The following is a 14,292-nucleotide window of genomic DNA, read 5'->3' as shown; positions in this document are numbered from 1 at the left end:
TAGCTACTTTCCCCCCCCCCATACACGAGCTCTTAACCTGACCATGAAAAGCTTATGATGACATGTTACATACAGCTGTAGTCACTGAGTGTATAGAGTATAGTTATGAGGTTGTCCAGGCAGGGCCAGTGGTCAGGGTTACAGTGCAATCCTTCCTCGAATGCATGACGAGCCAGAGGAATGCGCACCAGTCGCACAGCCACCTGACCAATTTTATACCACATGTTCACATCAGTGGAATCCAACATGACAGCCTGAGAACAGAGCAGAGCAGAATATATAGTAAGAACACCTTCCAGCGTTATTCATTCGTTCATTGAATTTAATCAAGTTAAAGTGGCACATTACCTCTAAGTAAAACTCCATAGCGGTCTCCAGGTCATCCCGTAATGCAGCCATACTAGCCAGATTCTTAAAAGTTGAATATTTCAGCATCAATCCGGGGTGCTTGAGGCCCACTCTCTGATCATCAGAGGGCATGGCCTGAAATATTAAGAGGATACATTAGATTCAACACCAAACCCATGGGGTCTTAATAAGATCAAGCAAGGTAAATAATGTCAACATGGCCAATTTTATTTAAGCAGTGAAACTGAATTCTACACAGAAAATGGTTAACATGATATGTTCATAATGACACAAAGTATGAAAATGTATGTCCTGAGAAACACAAATGGAAGAAAATCTGCAACAATGTGTGAAACTTTAAATATCACAGATCACCACTTTAGTCCTCATGATCAAATGAGCCTCCAAGCTGGCTACGTGTGGTGTTTCAGTTTGAACATTAAATGCACTGCACTGGTCTCATTGCAATTCACAAACATGGGATGCAGGATGAACTCATCGGGTAGGGTGCTTAGGAGGAGTTTCAGAGCTTGAGCCCTTTCGTTCAGCTCCTGGAATTTTGGCACTTTCCTGTCAATTATCAACTCCTCCATATCATCTGCAGCCATGCAAATTATAGCTTCTTAATAGTTCATTTTTAAGTTTTTCTTTTCCAACATTTTGATAACAGCATCCTGGGTAGGTTCAGGGTCTCCTTCTCTGCCTTTATAAAAGCTGTTGTTAAGGTCTGCGCTGCTGATAAATTGATTTTCTCCAGCTCTTTAAAGAGAAACATCACAGCGTAGAGAGCCAACGGAGCAAGTGAGGCAGCGTCTACTTCATTCTTTATGTCTCCCGTGGTCATCCTTGACCAAGCGATGGACTTCTGTGCGTGCACACATCCACTGATGCCGGTTTCACCACATTCAATCAGTCATGGAGACTGACAGAATGGGAGCAGACAAGGATCTTGGGTGAGATGGCTGTCAGTGATGAGAATACCGGCGCACTGTTGACTGGATGGTGGAATTATAGAAAAAAATAAATGACCTCTATAGGTAATGCGCTAATTTTAGAACAGCTTTAATTTAAGGAGCGCCACAGTTGTTAGCACTGTTGCCTCACAGCTACAACGTCCTAATTACGAATCCACCATCTGATTGGGGCAAAGCTGTGTTGCGTTTGCATGTTCTCCCCATGTTTTTGTGGGCTCTCTCCGGGTACTCCGGCTTCCTGCCAGAGTCCGTCTCAATGTGTTAGCCCTGCGATAGATTGCTGACCTGTTCAGGGTTTACCCTGACTCTCGCCCTGGGATAGCCGGGATAGCCCACCCACCCCCACAACCCTGAAAAGTGTAAGAGAATGGATGGATGGATGGATGGATGGATGGGATGTTCTGTGAAACCATATTATTAGTTTGTGTTGGTGTGTTTACCTCTTTGAGCAGTGGAGTTTTGAGAAGCTCATGGTAGGCCTTGGCGGACTCCTCAAATTTATCATGTTTCTGCAGATCCAAAGCTTTGTGATATAAAGCGAATGCCTCTGCTTCCTATTGACAGAAACAAACGGGGGAATACAACTGACTTAATGAGATGTACAGAGATGAACGACTGCATCAGCAGATAGAACTAATATTGCTTATTCATCAGCATATAGTATGTAGCCTACTTGAGCCTCTTTTGTCTGACTCTTGCTGTTTCTCAGGGGGTCTTGAGACTCGTCTGCAGCTGCCGAAGCAGCATTTAGTGCTGCTATGCGAATCTGTGTAAAAGGGCAGAGAGAAAACGCTTTACCATGCAGTAATCTGTCTTAGGCAAGGGAGTGTGCGCAGTTACAGTGAGGATGTAGCTGACGCTGTGATTCAAGGTCTTACCATTTTAATATTTGAAAAGCAGCTCTTCTGCCTTCACGGTTCGCAGATTTCGTTGAATGCAAGAAAAACAAAAAATACACTGCAAAGCCATTTAGTATGTCCTCTGTGTCTTTTCCATTTACTGTTATCTATTCATTTGAGTGTATGTGAGAGCTTTGGGCGTACACAACCTACAACACAGAAAAGCAATGCGAGCCGGCGTTTCTATCACGCCACGTATTTGCTCTTTAAAGAGGAGATTACGACCACTTGGGACCGACTAGCTCACATTACCGACACGCCATTCAAAACCAAATCTGGTTAACTTAGCTCTCTGTAAACGATATTTCGCTCTTAGCAAATAATATACAGAACTCTGGAGAGTAGATGCTAAACGTAGCTCACAGTTTCTCCAGCTAGCCGAAATTAGCAGAGACGTTTGTGCGCTAACTGTAGCTTGTGGTCCGCCGGGCGACCGTCACTTCCAGAGCTCAGCGACTTACCATTCATTCTCAATTAAACTGCACCTGTAAAGTTTCAGGTACTCGAGCAACATAACAAACCCTGAAAACTCCGCGGCTACGAAGCAATTTAGAAACTTAACCTATACATCATCCTTTGTTGTTGTCAAACATGGATGAGACCCTGAGAATGTTTGCGTCACTGGATGACATTTGCCACCCGCCAATCAGTAACGTGGTCACTGATTGGTCAATACCCAGTGGGCGTACTCTTATGACCAACGATACTGTATGATATTGGGTGACACCGTCTGGGTTCGCTTTATTACTACATCGCCGTACGCCTGCCGGAGGGGCAGCGCGACAAGGCATTTGAAGTGTCGGATATCCTGAGTTCCGACAAGGAAAAGAGCACGCCGACTGAAAGAGCATTTATTACATAGCTACACGCTACCCAAGGAATACACTAAGGTGGCCCAATTGTTGGAATTAAAAAGAATATTGTATATTATCCTAATCTGTGCAACAGAAACCCAACCTGCCAAATGCGTACTCTTGCATAGTGTTATTTTAAACTACATCGGTGACCAATCAGGAACCTCTATATATAAAATTGCAAATTAAAGTTTGGGGCAAAATCAGGTCGGTCAGAGGGATGTGCACTTGTTATTGGTTATATCTTTATTTTCCAAATGTGGATGCTCCGCGAAATAACATTATATCTTTATAATAGTGTCGTGCGTATATTTTAGTGGTTAATTAAAATGGGAAGAAATTATCCTGTTGCTGGTAATTATACTATCATTGATCATCAATCATACTAATTGAATAGACCGGTTTTCTCAGCAAGTAGCCCATTAAAAAGCCCCTCTGTGGTCTTAAAGCCTCATTGGGGCAGCAGGCTATTTAAACAGCACGATGTGCATGAGTGGCTCGTTCCAGCTGTGCCAGCTTCCTAAAAACGAATATGAACTTTTAATATGCAGAGAGATGCTTATCCCCTCTTGACCAAAGTTAAAATAACTTCATCAGAAGCTAGGCTAACAGTAGTATGTCAAGTCTGCGCAGAGGTCCATTCGTTAGTGTGTACTAGTGTCATGGTCCACAGTTAGATAGGTAAGCAAGTGCACAGATTTGGTAAAGATAACACCGAGGGATTTGGGAACAGCCTATTGCACACAAATACTTTGAGCAGAAAAATCAGTAGCCTTATACATGTTTGTTTGTTTACTTGTTCTCATCAAAGTCCAAGCTATTAAATCTTCAAACAACTGTGTACAATCAGACAAAAAAATGTCCAAAAAAAATGTTGTGTTTCTCCTGAACCATTTCTAACTTATCAATTATGCATTAATAATGGCAACATTTATTAATTAAATTTTTTTCTTGATTTACGACACTCCAAAACTGTATGTAAACTGCAAAACTAACAGAAATACACGCAAAGTTTGTAGTAAAATACATAGCCATCTCATATTTTTTTCCAAGTACGTCTTTAGACCGGTTCTGTAGTTCGGCCTGTGCACTATAAAGCTGACTGCCCATGGATGGACGTGCATATGTTCTTGAGAATCCAATTCCCCATATTTACAAGATAAAAATGCAACCCTGTTTCCTGGAAAGCGTGGATGTTGCAGCATAAGCAGCACGTGTGCATAACATATAAAATGTTGAAACTGAGACATGTTGTTTTATGAAAATTATCGCTTCATTTTGAATGTAACACCAACCACATACAGCCCATGAGTATTATTGAATTGATTTATAATATATTTATTTATTCACCAAATATACAGTTCATATTGGCTAAATCAGGAGATAACAAGGTGTAAACGTGAACATTTGTTATAGATTAGTGCTTAAATATTTATAACCCTGTTTCCATCATGGGAACTTTCCTCACGTACTAAGAACCATTCGAGTGACTCGTTTTTTTTTTTAAAGGCGTGGATCAGGGTCTAAATGAAGTTCTGGAAAATTGAACATTGTGATCAACATTGTGACATGCATGGGAAACAGTCAACCACTAGAGGGCAAACTTTTATCTATAATCATGAGAAGATCCAGTGTGTGTGTGGGGGGGGGGGGGTTTCACCCTTTTTTCAGCACCCTAAGATGCTGAGCTGATTACCTTAGCAAACGTTTGCTGTGATAGTTGGATCATAATAGAAATTTCACTGATACCTTTTCAGACACTGCTGACAAATTGTATAAAATTATGCAAAACAGTGGCTAAAAGATGGTTTTCTCTTTCTTCTGTAGTTTGCACAGATATGTGATAGAAAGATGAGGTCTTTGTCAGGGTTTCTGATGACGAACTGCAAGAAAACTGCAGCTTCTAGGTGTAACAGTATATCATCTTTGTCCTCACTGACCCTGTCTGTTGCAGTCCCTTGTTGCTCTTTCGTTGCTTCTCCCCCGCCTCCTCCATCCCTACACTCATCCTCACCCACCCCATCTCTTCCTTGGCTGAGACCGGCTGGCTGGCACTATTATCAATTCTTTCTGTCAGCATGCCTGCAAAAAAAAAAAAAAAAAGAGAGAGAAAAAAAAAGCTTACGTCACAGTCATTACTGGCCCTATAAAAGTCAGAGTGATGCAGATTCACTGTGCAGTCGGCCCAGCAACATTCACAGACACAGAGCAGCCCGTCTCACTAGTCATGGCTTCCGCAGGCTTTGACCCTTACTTTTCTTCTGCTTACAAGAAGAGGGGAGTTGTGCGCAGCGGAGGATATGGGACTGGTGGAGGGGGAGCAGCTAGGTCTGCCTACTCCACCCACTCTGTCCCAGTAACTTCCTATGCATCTTCACACAGAAGTTATCCTGCATATGCCCGAGCTACTTCCAGCTACTCCACCGTTCTTTCTGCTCCTGTGCTTGCACCTGCTCCTGAGCTACGCCTTGACCAAGCAGCCCAAGTCAGCTCTGAGTTCAAAGCAGTAAGGACCCAGGAGAAGGCTCAGCTGCAAGACCTGAATGACCGCTTTGCAAGCTTCATTGAGAGGGTCCATGAACTTGAGCAGCAGAACAAGTTGCTGGAGACTGAGCTCCTGCTGCTTAGGCAAAGGCAGACGAAGCCATCCAACATTCGGGCCCTGTATGAGCATGAGATCCGCCAGCTCCGTGTAGCTGTGGAAGAGGCCTGCCATGAGAAGCAAGCAGCCCAGGACCACAGGGATCAGATGGAGGATGTGCTGAGGAACCTGCAGAAACGGTATGAGGAGGAAGTGCTTGGCAGAGAGGAGGCCGAGGGCAGGCTCATGGATGCCAGGAAGGGAGCAGATGAAGCCACACTGGGCCAGGCCGAGCTTGAGAAACGAGTTGAGACCCTGCTGGAGGAGCTGACCTTCCTGAAGCGTCTCTGTGAGAGTGAGATTGCGGAGCTGCAGGCCCAAATCCAGTACAGCGCAGAGGTGTCAGTGGAGATGGAGGTTGCCAAACCGGACCTGTCTGCTGCCCTCCGTGACATCCGAGTGCAGTACGAGAAGCTGGCACAGCGCAACCTGCAGTCAGCTGAAGAATGGTTCTGCAACAAGATGAATGTCATGACAGTGGGCGCCACTCGCACCACAGAGACTGCACGCAGTGCCAAAGATGAAGTTGGAGAGTACCGCCGGTTGCTTAAAGCCAAAATGCTGGAGATTGATGCCTGCCGCGAGATGAACCAAGCTCTGGAAAACCAACTACAGGAAGTGGAGGAGAAACAGAGTGGTGAGATTGCTGCACTGCAGGTGAGGCACAGAAACAAAGGAAGTGCAGTGACCTCTGTCTCTTTCCTGTGATAAAAAAAAGAAAAAAAAAGAAGTGATCCTTTGTTATTTTCTGTTACTCAGAGGAGTCACAGATCAGATATTTAACTTATGTACATATAACATTTCTCTTTGTACAGGATACAATATGTGAACTGGAAGAAGAGCTGAGGGCAAACAAAAATGACATGGCTCGCTACTTGAAAGATTACCAGGACCTTCTGAATGTGAAGATGGCACTGGATATCGAAATTGCTGCATACAGGTAAGTGTCTTATACATAGTGTCCCACTGTCTTATATACTGGATGGTAATTGTGGAATACACAATAAAATGGGTAATTAGGCATCTCATCTTCTTGTAATGTGTGCTTTATCCTATCAGGAAGCTTCTTGAGGGAGAAGAGAATCGTTTGAATGTGGCAGGACCGATTTCTGTCACTGGGTACTCCCAAGCCATGTTTTCTGCTCCATCCTATGGAAGAACGCAGATCTCCATGCATTCTCAGCTGAGCTCTGCAGCTCCATACCTGCTGAGCTCCCGCCTGTATACTACATCGCTGCCCACAGAGGAGACAATATCTGCAAGCCAAGCACAGCAGGCAGAGGCTAGCCCTCCTGAAGAGGAGGAAGAAGAGCAGGTGGAAGAGGAAGAGAAAGCTGGAGAAGAAGAAAAGGAGGAAGAAGAGGCAGAGCAGGAGGAAGGGGGGGAAGAAGAGGAAGAGGAGACAGCAGAGAAGGAAGGAGAAGAAGAAGAGGGAGAGAAGGAGGAAGAGGCAGATGCAGAAGGTTAGTGTGGTAAATTTCCATGTATGCCCCTGTGCGTGTCCCTGTGTGTATGTAGTGGGAAACTAATGTGACCTTTTATCTTTCTTCACCTCATTTTCATTGTGAAGAGGCTGAAGCAGAGGATGGAGAAAAAGAAGACGAGGAGGAAGGAGGAGAGGACGGCCAGCCTGAAGACGAGGAAGATGCCGAACAGAAAGAAACAGAGGGCGATGAAGAGGGTGAGAAGGAGGAAGAAACTGTAAAAGAAGAGGAAGCAGAGGCTGAAGAGAAAAATAGGAAAACAACAGATAAAAAAGTCTAACTTTACTCATTTTAAAAACAAAGTGCTAGCCTGTAGCTAAAAGGATGTTCCAAATCCTCTGGTGCTCCTATTTGCTCTGATGTCTCATTCAAACCAAATGAAAATATCTTAAAAAAGTGCTGGTGACCTTCACCTCTGTGTGGTCAACACGAGTGAAAGCTTGTACCTGAAAGCATGTATGCACAGGTACACTCTGCAAAAGATTAAAAAAAAATATTTACAAAGACAGGATGTGTCAGGAGTAGGAATTCTGCTTGGTGGAGAAATGTTTGCTGGTGCTTTACCTTAACCAAAATATGCTTATGTAACTGCCTTGTATGTGCAATAGCCTTCAAGTCCATCGTGTGCTGCATTGAACTCCAATAAAGCCTTGAAGCCTTCTTAAGCAGAAGCTATCTCCTGGATTTTCATTTTTCCATACAAAAACAATTTGCAATGGTGTGTTAAATCGAGTCACATTTAGCATAAATAAAACGCATAAAAAGAAAATCATATTCAGCGTCCAAGTCCTGTGACTCACTTGCACATGTCAGGATGGAAATTTTTCCTTCCTAATTAGCCCCTGAGCTTCTTTTTCTTTCATTCAGAGTCTTAAAGCAAAATGCTACTGTTGCACTAGAATGTTAATGGAGGTTAATGGAAAAGTACAGAAATGGCAGCCAGAGGGCCTTGCTTCTGTTCACCACGATAAATCAGCTCACAACTGACTGAGAAGAGGAGGGCTGCAGCAAACCAGCACGGTCAGCAAGTCTGGATCATCTTAGGTCTTATTCAGCAAAAAAAACGAAAAAAAAAACACACACACCAGTCCACAATTAAAATGCATGAAAAACAACACACGACACAATAAATTTTCAGTGTATCGGGCAAGCATTAATCTTTTAGCTTTTCAACATGACAAAGCCAATAAAGTCTCCTTAGATTTCCAGTAACTTGTGAAACCAAAGGCTGGTGTTAACGAATTGTGTTAAGCTGGCGTTTTAGGCTTTTTAAGTCAGCAGGTCGTCCACTGTCCCGTCTCTGTTTGATCAGCGAGCTGACACCGGTGTTTTCTTCCTGCTGCCTCACCCTCATCCACATCACTGTCCATAAATCAGGGTGCCCTGAAACCTTTATGACTCAGCTACTCTGCTGCACCAAAGAATCTGGCAAAGTGTCAGCTCATGCAGAACAGTGAGGAGTGGAGGAAAAAGAGAGAGCAATTTCATTATTTCATTAGGGAGAAAGACAGACAGATTGAGGGTGGACTTGGGGGGTGGGGGCATTGGAATAGCTTGCTGCACTAAAACCTTGACAGAGGACAGACTGTCTTTATCCAGCAAATAGGTGGAGGATTTCAGGGCTTCCTTTAGGCATTTGCAGAGATGCAGCTCTTATCACTTAAGTAAACCCCAAACACACACACACACACACACACACACACACACACACACACACACACACACAGATGAGCATACACACAGATGCATACTTTCTTCCTTCTTCTTCGTATCTAAATGGGACACACAAGTGGTTAGAAGTGCTGCATCATATAATTTTAAGCACATAATGGCCCTTTTAATTCATTCAGCAGATTTCCTACTCAGTGTCGCATGTATAAAGGCAATGCCCTAAACACTGTGCAGTATCTTTTGCCACTCTCTCGCCATCCCCCATGTCCTCACTTTACCTCACTCGGAGCTACACACACCCCCATCCTCCTCGTTATGTTGCTCTTGGTTGCCACAGTAGAGTCGGTCCAGAGGAGCACTCCGTTTAATTATTAGAAATTCCACTTTAGAGTGAATTTGGCTTTGTGTTACACACACCTTTCACCACTCAGACAGAGCAATACAGCAAATGTTTTTTTTACTGGATTAAAAGACCACTAATTACATACCACTGGGTGGATTATAACACACAAACCACGCTGCACATAGAATGCTGAAAAGGGTATAAGGCTCCTCGGAGCAGAAATAGTAAACCACCAGTAGGATGTATAGCTATTCTCCCACTTGCCTTCCATACAGCTAGGGAGCCTCGCAAGGTTTTGTGCATGTGTGTGCCTACAGCTTGTGTGAAGCAGCTCAGGGCACAGTGGGGCACAGATCCCCTGTAAATGCAGCATATCAAAGCAAGGCTGTATTATTTTTATCACATTTCATCTCTCAGATACTGACTTTCAGCTCGTGTTTCATCTGTCACATTTGGGCTGTGAACGGACTGGTGTATAAATCTTATGGCTCTCTTCCTCTTCTGGGCATAACACTATGTTAGAGGCAGGGAGGCCTATCACCGGGGCCCACCGGAGACCTCCAAGAGTTACATCCCTTTGATGAAAAAAAGAGAGAGACAGAGAGAGAAAACAAAGAGCTGGAGGTGAGATATTGACAAAAACCAAGCTAAAAAAAAGTGTCAGGATTGTACAGTAAGTGTAAACTCTTGTTTTATGATGTAGATGAAATTAACTGATTCAACTTTGTGTCAGATTTAGAAAGAAATTACTAGCCAATAGATATACATCCACTCCCGTGTAAACACCCTGGCTCATTTGACATAGTCAACATTAAAAATTGAATATAGACCTTCTGTTATGATCACTATCATTATAATTTCCAAAGGGTAAAAATCTCAGGAGTAATAGTGGTTTGTAGATTGTTACAAATATCATGAAAGTATCGATAGTTTCAATATCAATGCCGATATTGGTATCGGCTCGATACTAGGGTGACTGATACGACCAAAATTTGCAGTCTGGCACAGCACTAATCTACAAAGCAGAATCCCAGCATTACTAATCTTTTGTGGTCTTTTATGGAATATTAATTAAGTTGTTTTTTTTTTAAACAAAAAGCTGCACTTTGATACACTCTGGTGTACATGCATAAGAAAACATGAGCATGAACTCTTTTTTTAAAAAAAAAAACACTGCAGGAATGAATGCTTTCCATGTCTTTGGAAAGATGGTGTTTTCACCTTGAAAGCAGCACTTGTCGTCCAGATTATGGGTTTTAAATTGTGGGTGGGCGGGCATGTGCTCCCAGGCTCCGGTCCAGACAGTGATTGTGGTGGCACTGCAGTCTGTCTTTTTCTCTTTTTTTTGGATGGATGTTAAACACGGAAATCTGGATAAGAGTTGCAGCTCCCTCTGCTGATCTGAGAGAATCGTCTAATTAAAAAGCCTGTGTCAAAAGAGCCCTCACGCTGGCCTGGAAGGCAGCAGGCAGAGACCATTTCATTTAAAGAGGTTGCAAACTCCAGTTCTATAAATAGATTCTCATGTGTACATACAGCTTAGCTTCAATTTTCAGATGGCCTCATGCACCCACTTTCAGTGCTACAAAGAATGCTTCAGTGAGTCAGATGGAGACAAATGGGAAAGCCTCAGGGTGCATCCCTTCTCTAGCATCACAACCTGAAAATAAGATGTTAGGCATGTGGATACAAATATGCTGAAGCTTGCTTAGACTATACCTGAGAAAGTGGAGGGTGTGATCACATATATTGACACTGTATATTTCCTTAAGTCATGTGAGGGCTACATTTATCATCCTGTGGAAATAACACTGTTTATCTAATTAGGATCTTTGCACAGGAAATGTGGTGACACGTCAGCAGGCTTCAAAAGCATGCAGCAAACATGAGAAACAGAAGCTTTTTTTTTTTTTCCAAAACTACAAATGTCTCAGAAAAAGAAACAACAGAGAAAGTCAACAGGAGCCTGTGTCCCAGGATGTAGAGTTGTCATGCACTGGCAGGGCATTGACCTATCCTCAAAGAGCTGCTGGACTGAGCAATTACCTGTATCTGCAGCCTGACAGCCAGGTGGATGCCCAACCCCAATTTGCCTTTGGCATCTTGTGGTTCTGGCTGTGGACCTATAAATCCATTAGGCCTTTTTTGTCGACTTGTGTTTCAGGAACTGAACCGCCCTCCCTCAGAGGGGGCAGTGCGACTCTGTGCTCAGATCCCTTCCACTTAGAAGTCTCTGAGGCCTCTGTGCTTTCCTCACATTATACTAGAAAATCAGAATTCACTGAGTTGAGTAATTCCCGACGCTGAGGAAAAGTCAACTCAGGTCAAGCTTTATAACACTTCATACATATGGATGCCCATTGTGCTTCATCTTTGTGCATGCCGCAAAAAACAAAACAAAATGCACACACATGGGCATATGCGTTCAAGCTTTTCCCTGCAGAAAAAAACTCATCAAATGCAGCAGAAAATAGCAAGGTGGACGCTGGATTGAGAGCTTATTTATTATTATTTCAGCTGTCTGTCATACTAGATGCACATTCATCTGTCCGATGATACACTGAGAAAGCCCGAGGCAATGTAAACAGATAGTGTATCCCGCAATAAAGACAAAAACATTACTGCTAGCTCTGATTTTTTTTATCTACCATATCAGCAGCACATCCTCATCACCAGGACCACTTCTTTGCTTTCATGTAGGAAGCTGAGAACAAACAGTGTTTACATCCCAGCTGTTGTGGCTCTGAGCTGCTTGTGCAACCTGTTTCCATTTACTTTGCACATGTGCACACGGCTGGATTATAAACTGTTTTATTTCCAGAAAAAGGAGGCTTTATTATCAAAATACTGCACCTAGTCAAAGAGTAGTGCAGGCGTCTGCCTGACCTGATCTAAATGAGACAATGAGGGCAAAAGGGGTTTCTAGTAAGGATCCAGCCTGTCTCCTTCTATTGCTTATGGAGCATTAAACTTCAGGTGAACTCTGGGGTTCAGTCAGCTTGTAACTCAGTCTCTCGCGCTCTCTCTCTTTCAAACACACACACTAACACACTAGTGCACACAGACACCCATCTAAATTTCATGATTTCTCCTTATGGAGGAAGAGCAGAAGTAGATATTAAAAAAATACCATGGCAGACCATAAATGTGACTCAAGAATGAGGTTATCTATAGTACTGCAATAGCAGACAGCAGTCAGGTGATGGCACTGTTGCATTCCTTTTTGCAAGCTTGATTGTTTTCTTTATAACTTCCCAAAAGCAACTCTTTACATTTCATATGAGAGATTTTGCCCAAAGCACAAGAAGAATCAGAGGCAAAAAGGGCACGAGCAGTTGCGAACACCCTCCTACAATGAACTCAGCGAGCACCTACGGCTCAGCCAGAAATAGGTCACAATAATCATCTGTAACGGCTCAAGTCATAACCTTGAAAATTCAGTTACAAAATACATCCCTGGTCCCCAGTATTCTGGATGGCCTCAGTCAGTGTACTTAAACCATTTAGCTCTGTAAAACTGGTTAAATTTACAGCAGAAAGAAAACATGCACAGTCACTCAAAATCCTATCAACTAAGAGCAGAAATGCTTTCCGGCTTTAATTAATTACAGTTTTGTCTATAGGCTTATAAAGTGCTATTTTGTAGTTCCCATATGTTTAATAGCCCCCCACACCACCACCACCACCTTTTTTTAAATAACAGCTTCTAATCAGACTGCTCTGCATTAGTAATAATTCATTACAAGCTGTGTTCAAAAAAGAGACACATCACAATAGATGGGGGACAGAATAATGGAAATTGTCCTGGTACAACAAAAGCACTGCGGCTGAACATTACTGACAGCACCATTTGGTTGACCAGTGGCAGCAGAAAAATAAACACATATGACGGGCAAACAAAAGGCTGAATGGGCTACCAGATCTCAGAGCCAACAGCTGTAAATTACTTCAGTGGGTAGGGGATGGGAAGGCAAAGGGAGGGGAAAGGGTGAAGTCTCATCTCACTGATGGACAAATCAGCAGTTGTGTTTTCTGGCATTGCCTCCATAGGCTTCTCCTAATTTTGTGGCTTGCATGGAATGGGCCACAGTTAAATCAGATATAGTCTTGACTATGAGAGCATAACTAGAGAGGGGCCGAACAATCCAAATATCAGTAGTATCAATACCAACGCTGATATTGGTATTGATACTAGCATGACAGGATCGATATTTTGTTTCTTTCCCAAAGTCAGTATGCAGCCCACAGGATTGTGATAAATAAATATTTGTTTTTTGAAAATGAAAAAATATGCTAAATATACTATTAAAATGTCTATAGCCTATAACACATTTAAACAACAAAACTTGGCCCTAAGTGCTTTAAAGACAGGCTCATTTATATTCCACGTCTCCAAAAAACCCAGTTTCAAAAATAAATGAACATTTGAAAGGTGTGTTTTGTTGTGCTAATTGTTGTGGAAAATAAAAATCAAAGTGTAATCAATAAAATTGTTCAAATGTGTGAAGAACTTGCAATTGGATGATAAGTCATGACACAGTGATCTCCCTCATGTAAGCTGCTTTTAAGCTATAAGTATCACTCTCGGTATTGGTATACCGATACTGGTACCAACATTTGCAGTATCACACAGTGCTGAGCACCACCAGCTGCAGCAGGGACTCTGCAGTTCAATCTCATTTTGAATTAAAAAACAATAACCTGGCTATCATTTATTTATTGCTCATCAGTGATTTATAACTCTGTCTTCAATTAATTATTCCTCTGTAAGATTGTCAACTTGTGAGGCAGTGGCCTCCTGAAACCGACACTATCGGGAGTCACTGGAGCAAAGCGAGAGATAGTTCAGTCTTCTCTAATTTCCCCGAATTCAATTTGAAGCTCATTTGAGGATTTATGAGGAACTGTTAAAGTTATCGATTGACTGATGGCGAGAGCAAAATAGCTGCTGGGACTAAGGTTGCCTGGGACAACTACCTCCCCTTGATGAAATAAGTCCCTGCGGTGTATTGTGGGACTGCCCTGCGTTGTATTGCGCTGGGGGTTGGGGGTTAGCTCGTCAAGTGAATGGTTCACGC

General features: G+C 42.8%; 2 protein-coding genes across 6 annotated transcripts in view; one reads left to right on the top strand and one right to left on the bottom strand.

Moving 5' to 3' along the window:
• Positions 1 to 2,846, bottom strand: part of cabin1 (calcineurin binding protein 1) — a 38,989-nt gene extending 36,143 nt beyond the window's left edge. For all 5 annotated transcript variants that reach the window (XM_084945353.1, XM_084945354.1, XM_084945355.1 and 2 more), the window contains exons 1-5: positions 2,201 to 2,846; positions 1,996 to 2,088; positions 1,763 to 1,876; positions 349 to 483; positions 74 to 254 (exon numbers count right to left, since the gene is read on the bottom strand). In XM_084945353.1, the coding sequence (XP_084801479.1) occupies positions 74 to 254; positions 349 to 483; positions 1,763 to 1,876; positions 1,996 to 2,088; positions 2,201 to 2,203 (526 nt within the window). In that variant the 5' untranslated portion in view covers positions 2,204 to 2,846. The remainder of the gene's footprint in view (positions 1 to 73; positions 255 to 348; positions 484 to 1,762; positions 1,877 to 1,995; positions 2,089 to 2,200) is intronic.
• A 2,395-nt stretch (positions 2,847 to 5,241) lies between these two features.
• Positions 5,242 to 7,871, top strand: neflb (neurofilament light chain b). The gene is made up of 4 exons (XM_084947331.1): positions 5,242 to 6,373; positions 6,532 to 6,656; positions 6,776 to 7,179; positions 7,287 to 7,871. The coding sequence occupies exons 1-4, from the start codon at positions 5,303 to 5,305 to the stop codon at positions 7,478 to 7,480; spliced, it is 1,794 nt and encodes a 597-aa protein (XP_084803457.1). The 5' UTR covers positions 5,242 to 5,302; the 3' UTR covers positions 7,481 to 7,871.
• Positions 7,872 to 14,292: the final 6,421 nt, after the last annotated feature.

The sequence above is a fragment of the Perissodus microlepis genome, chromosome 12, assembly GCF_051167445.1.
Source record: "Perissodus microlepis isolate ML-2025 ecotype Zambia chromosome 12, ASM5116744v1, whole genome shotgun sequence".
In the NCBI taxonomy this organism is placed as follows: domain Eukaryota; kingdom Metazoa; phylum Chordata; class Actinopteri; order Cichliformes; family Cichlidae; genus Perissodus; species Perissodus microlepis.
The sequence above is the reverse complement of the archived record's forward strand: the minus strand, read 5'-3'. Positions and strand labels throughout refer to the sequence as shown.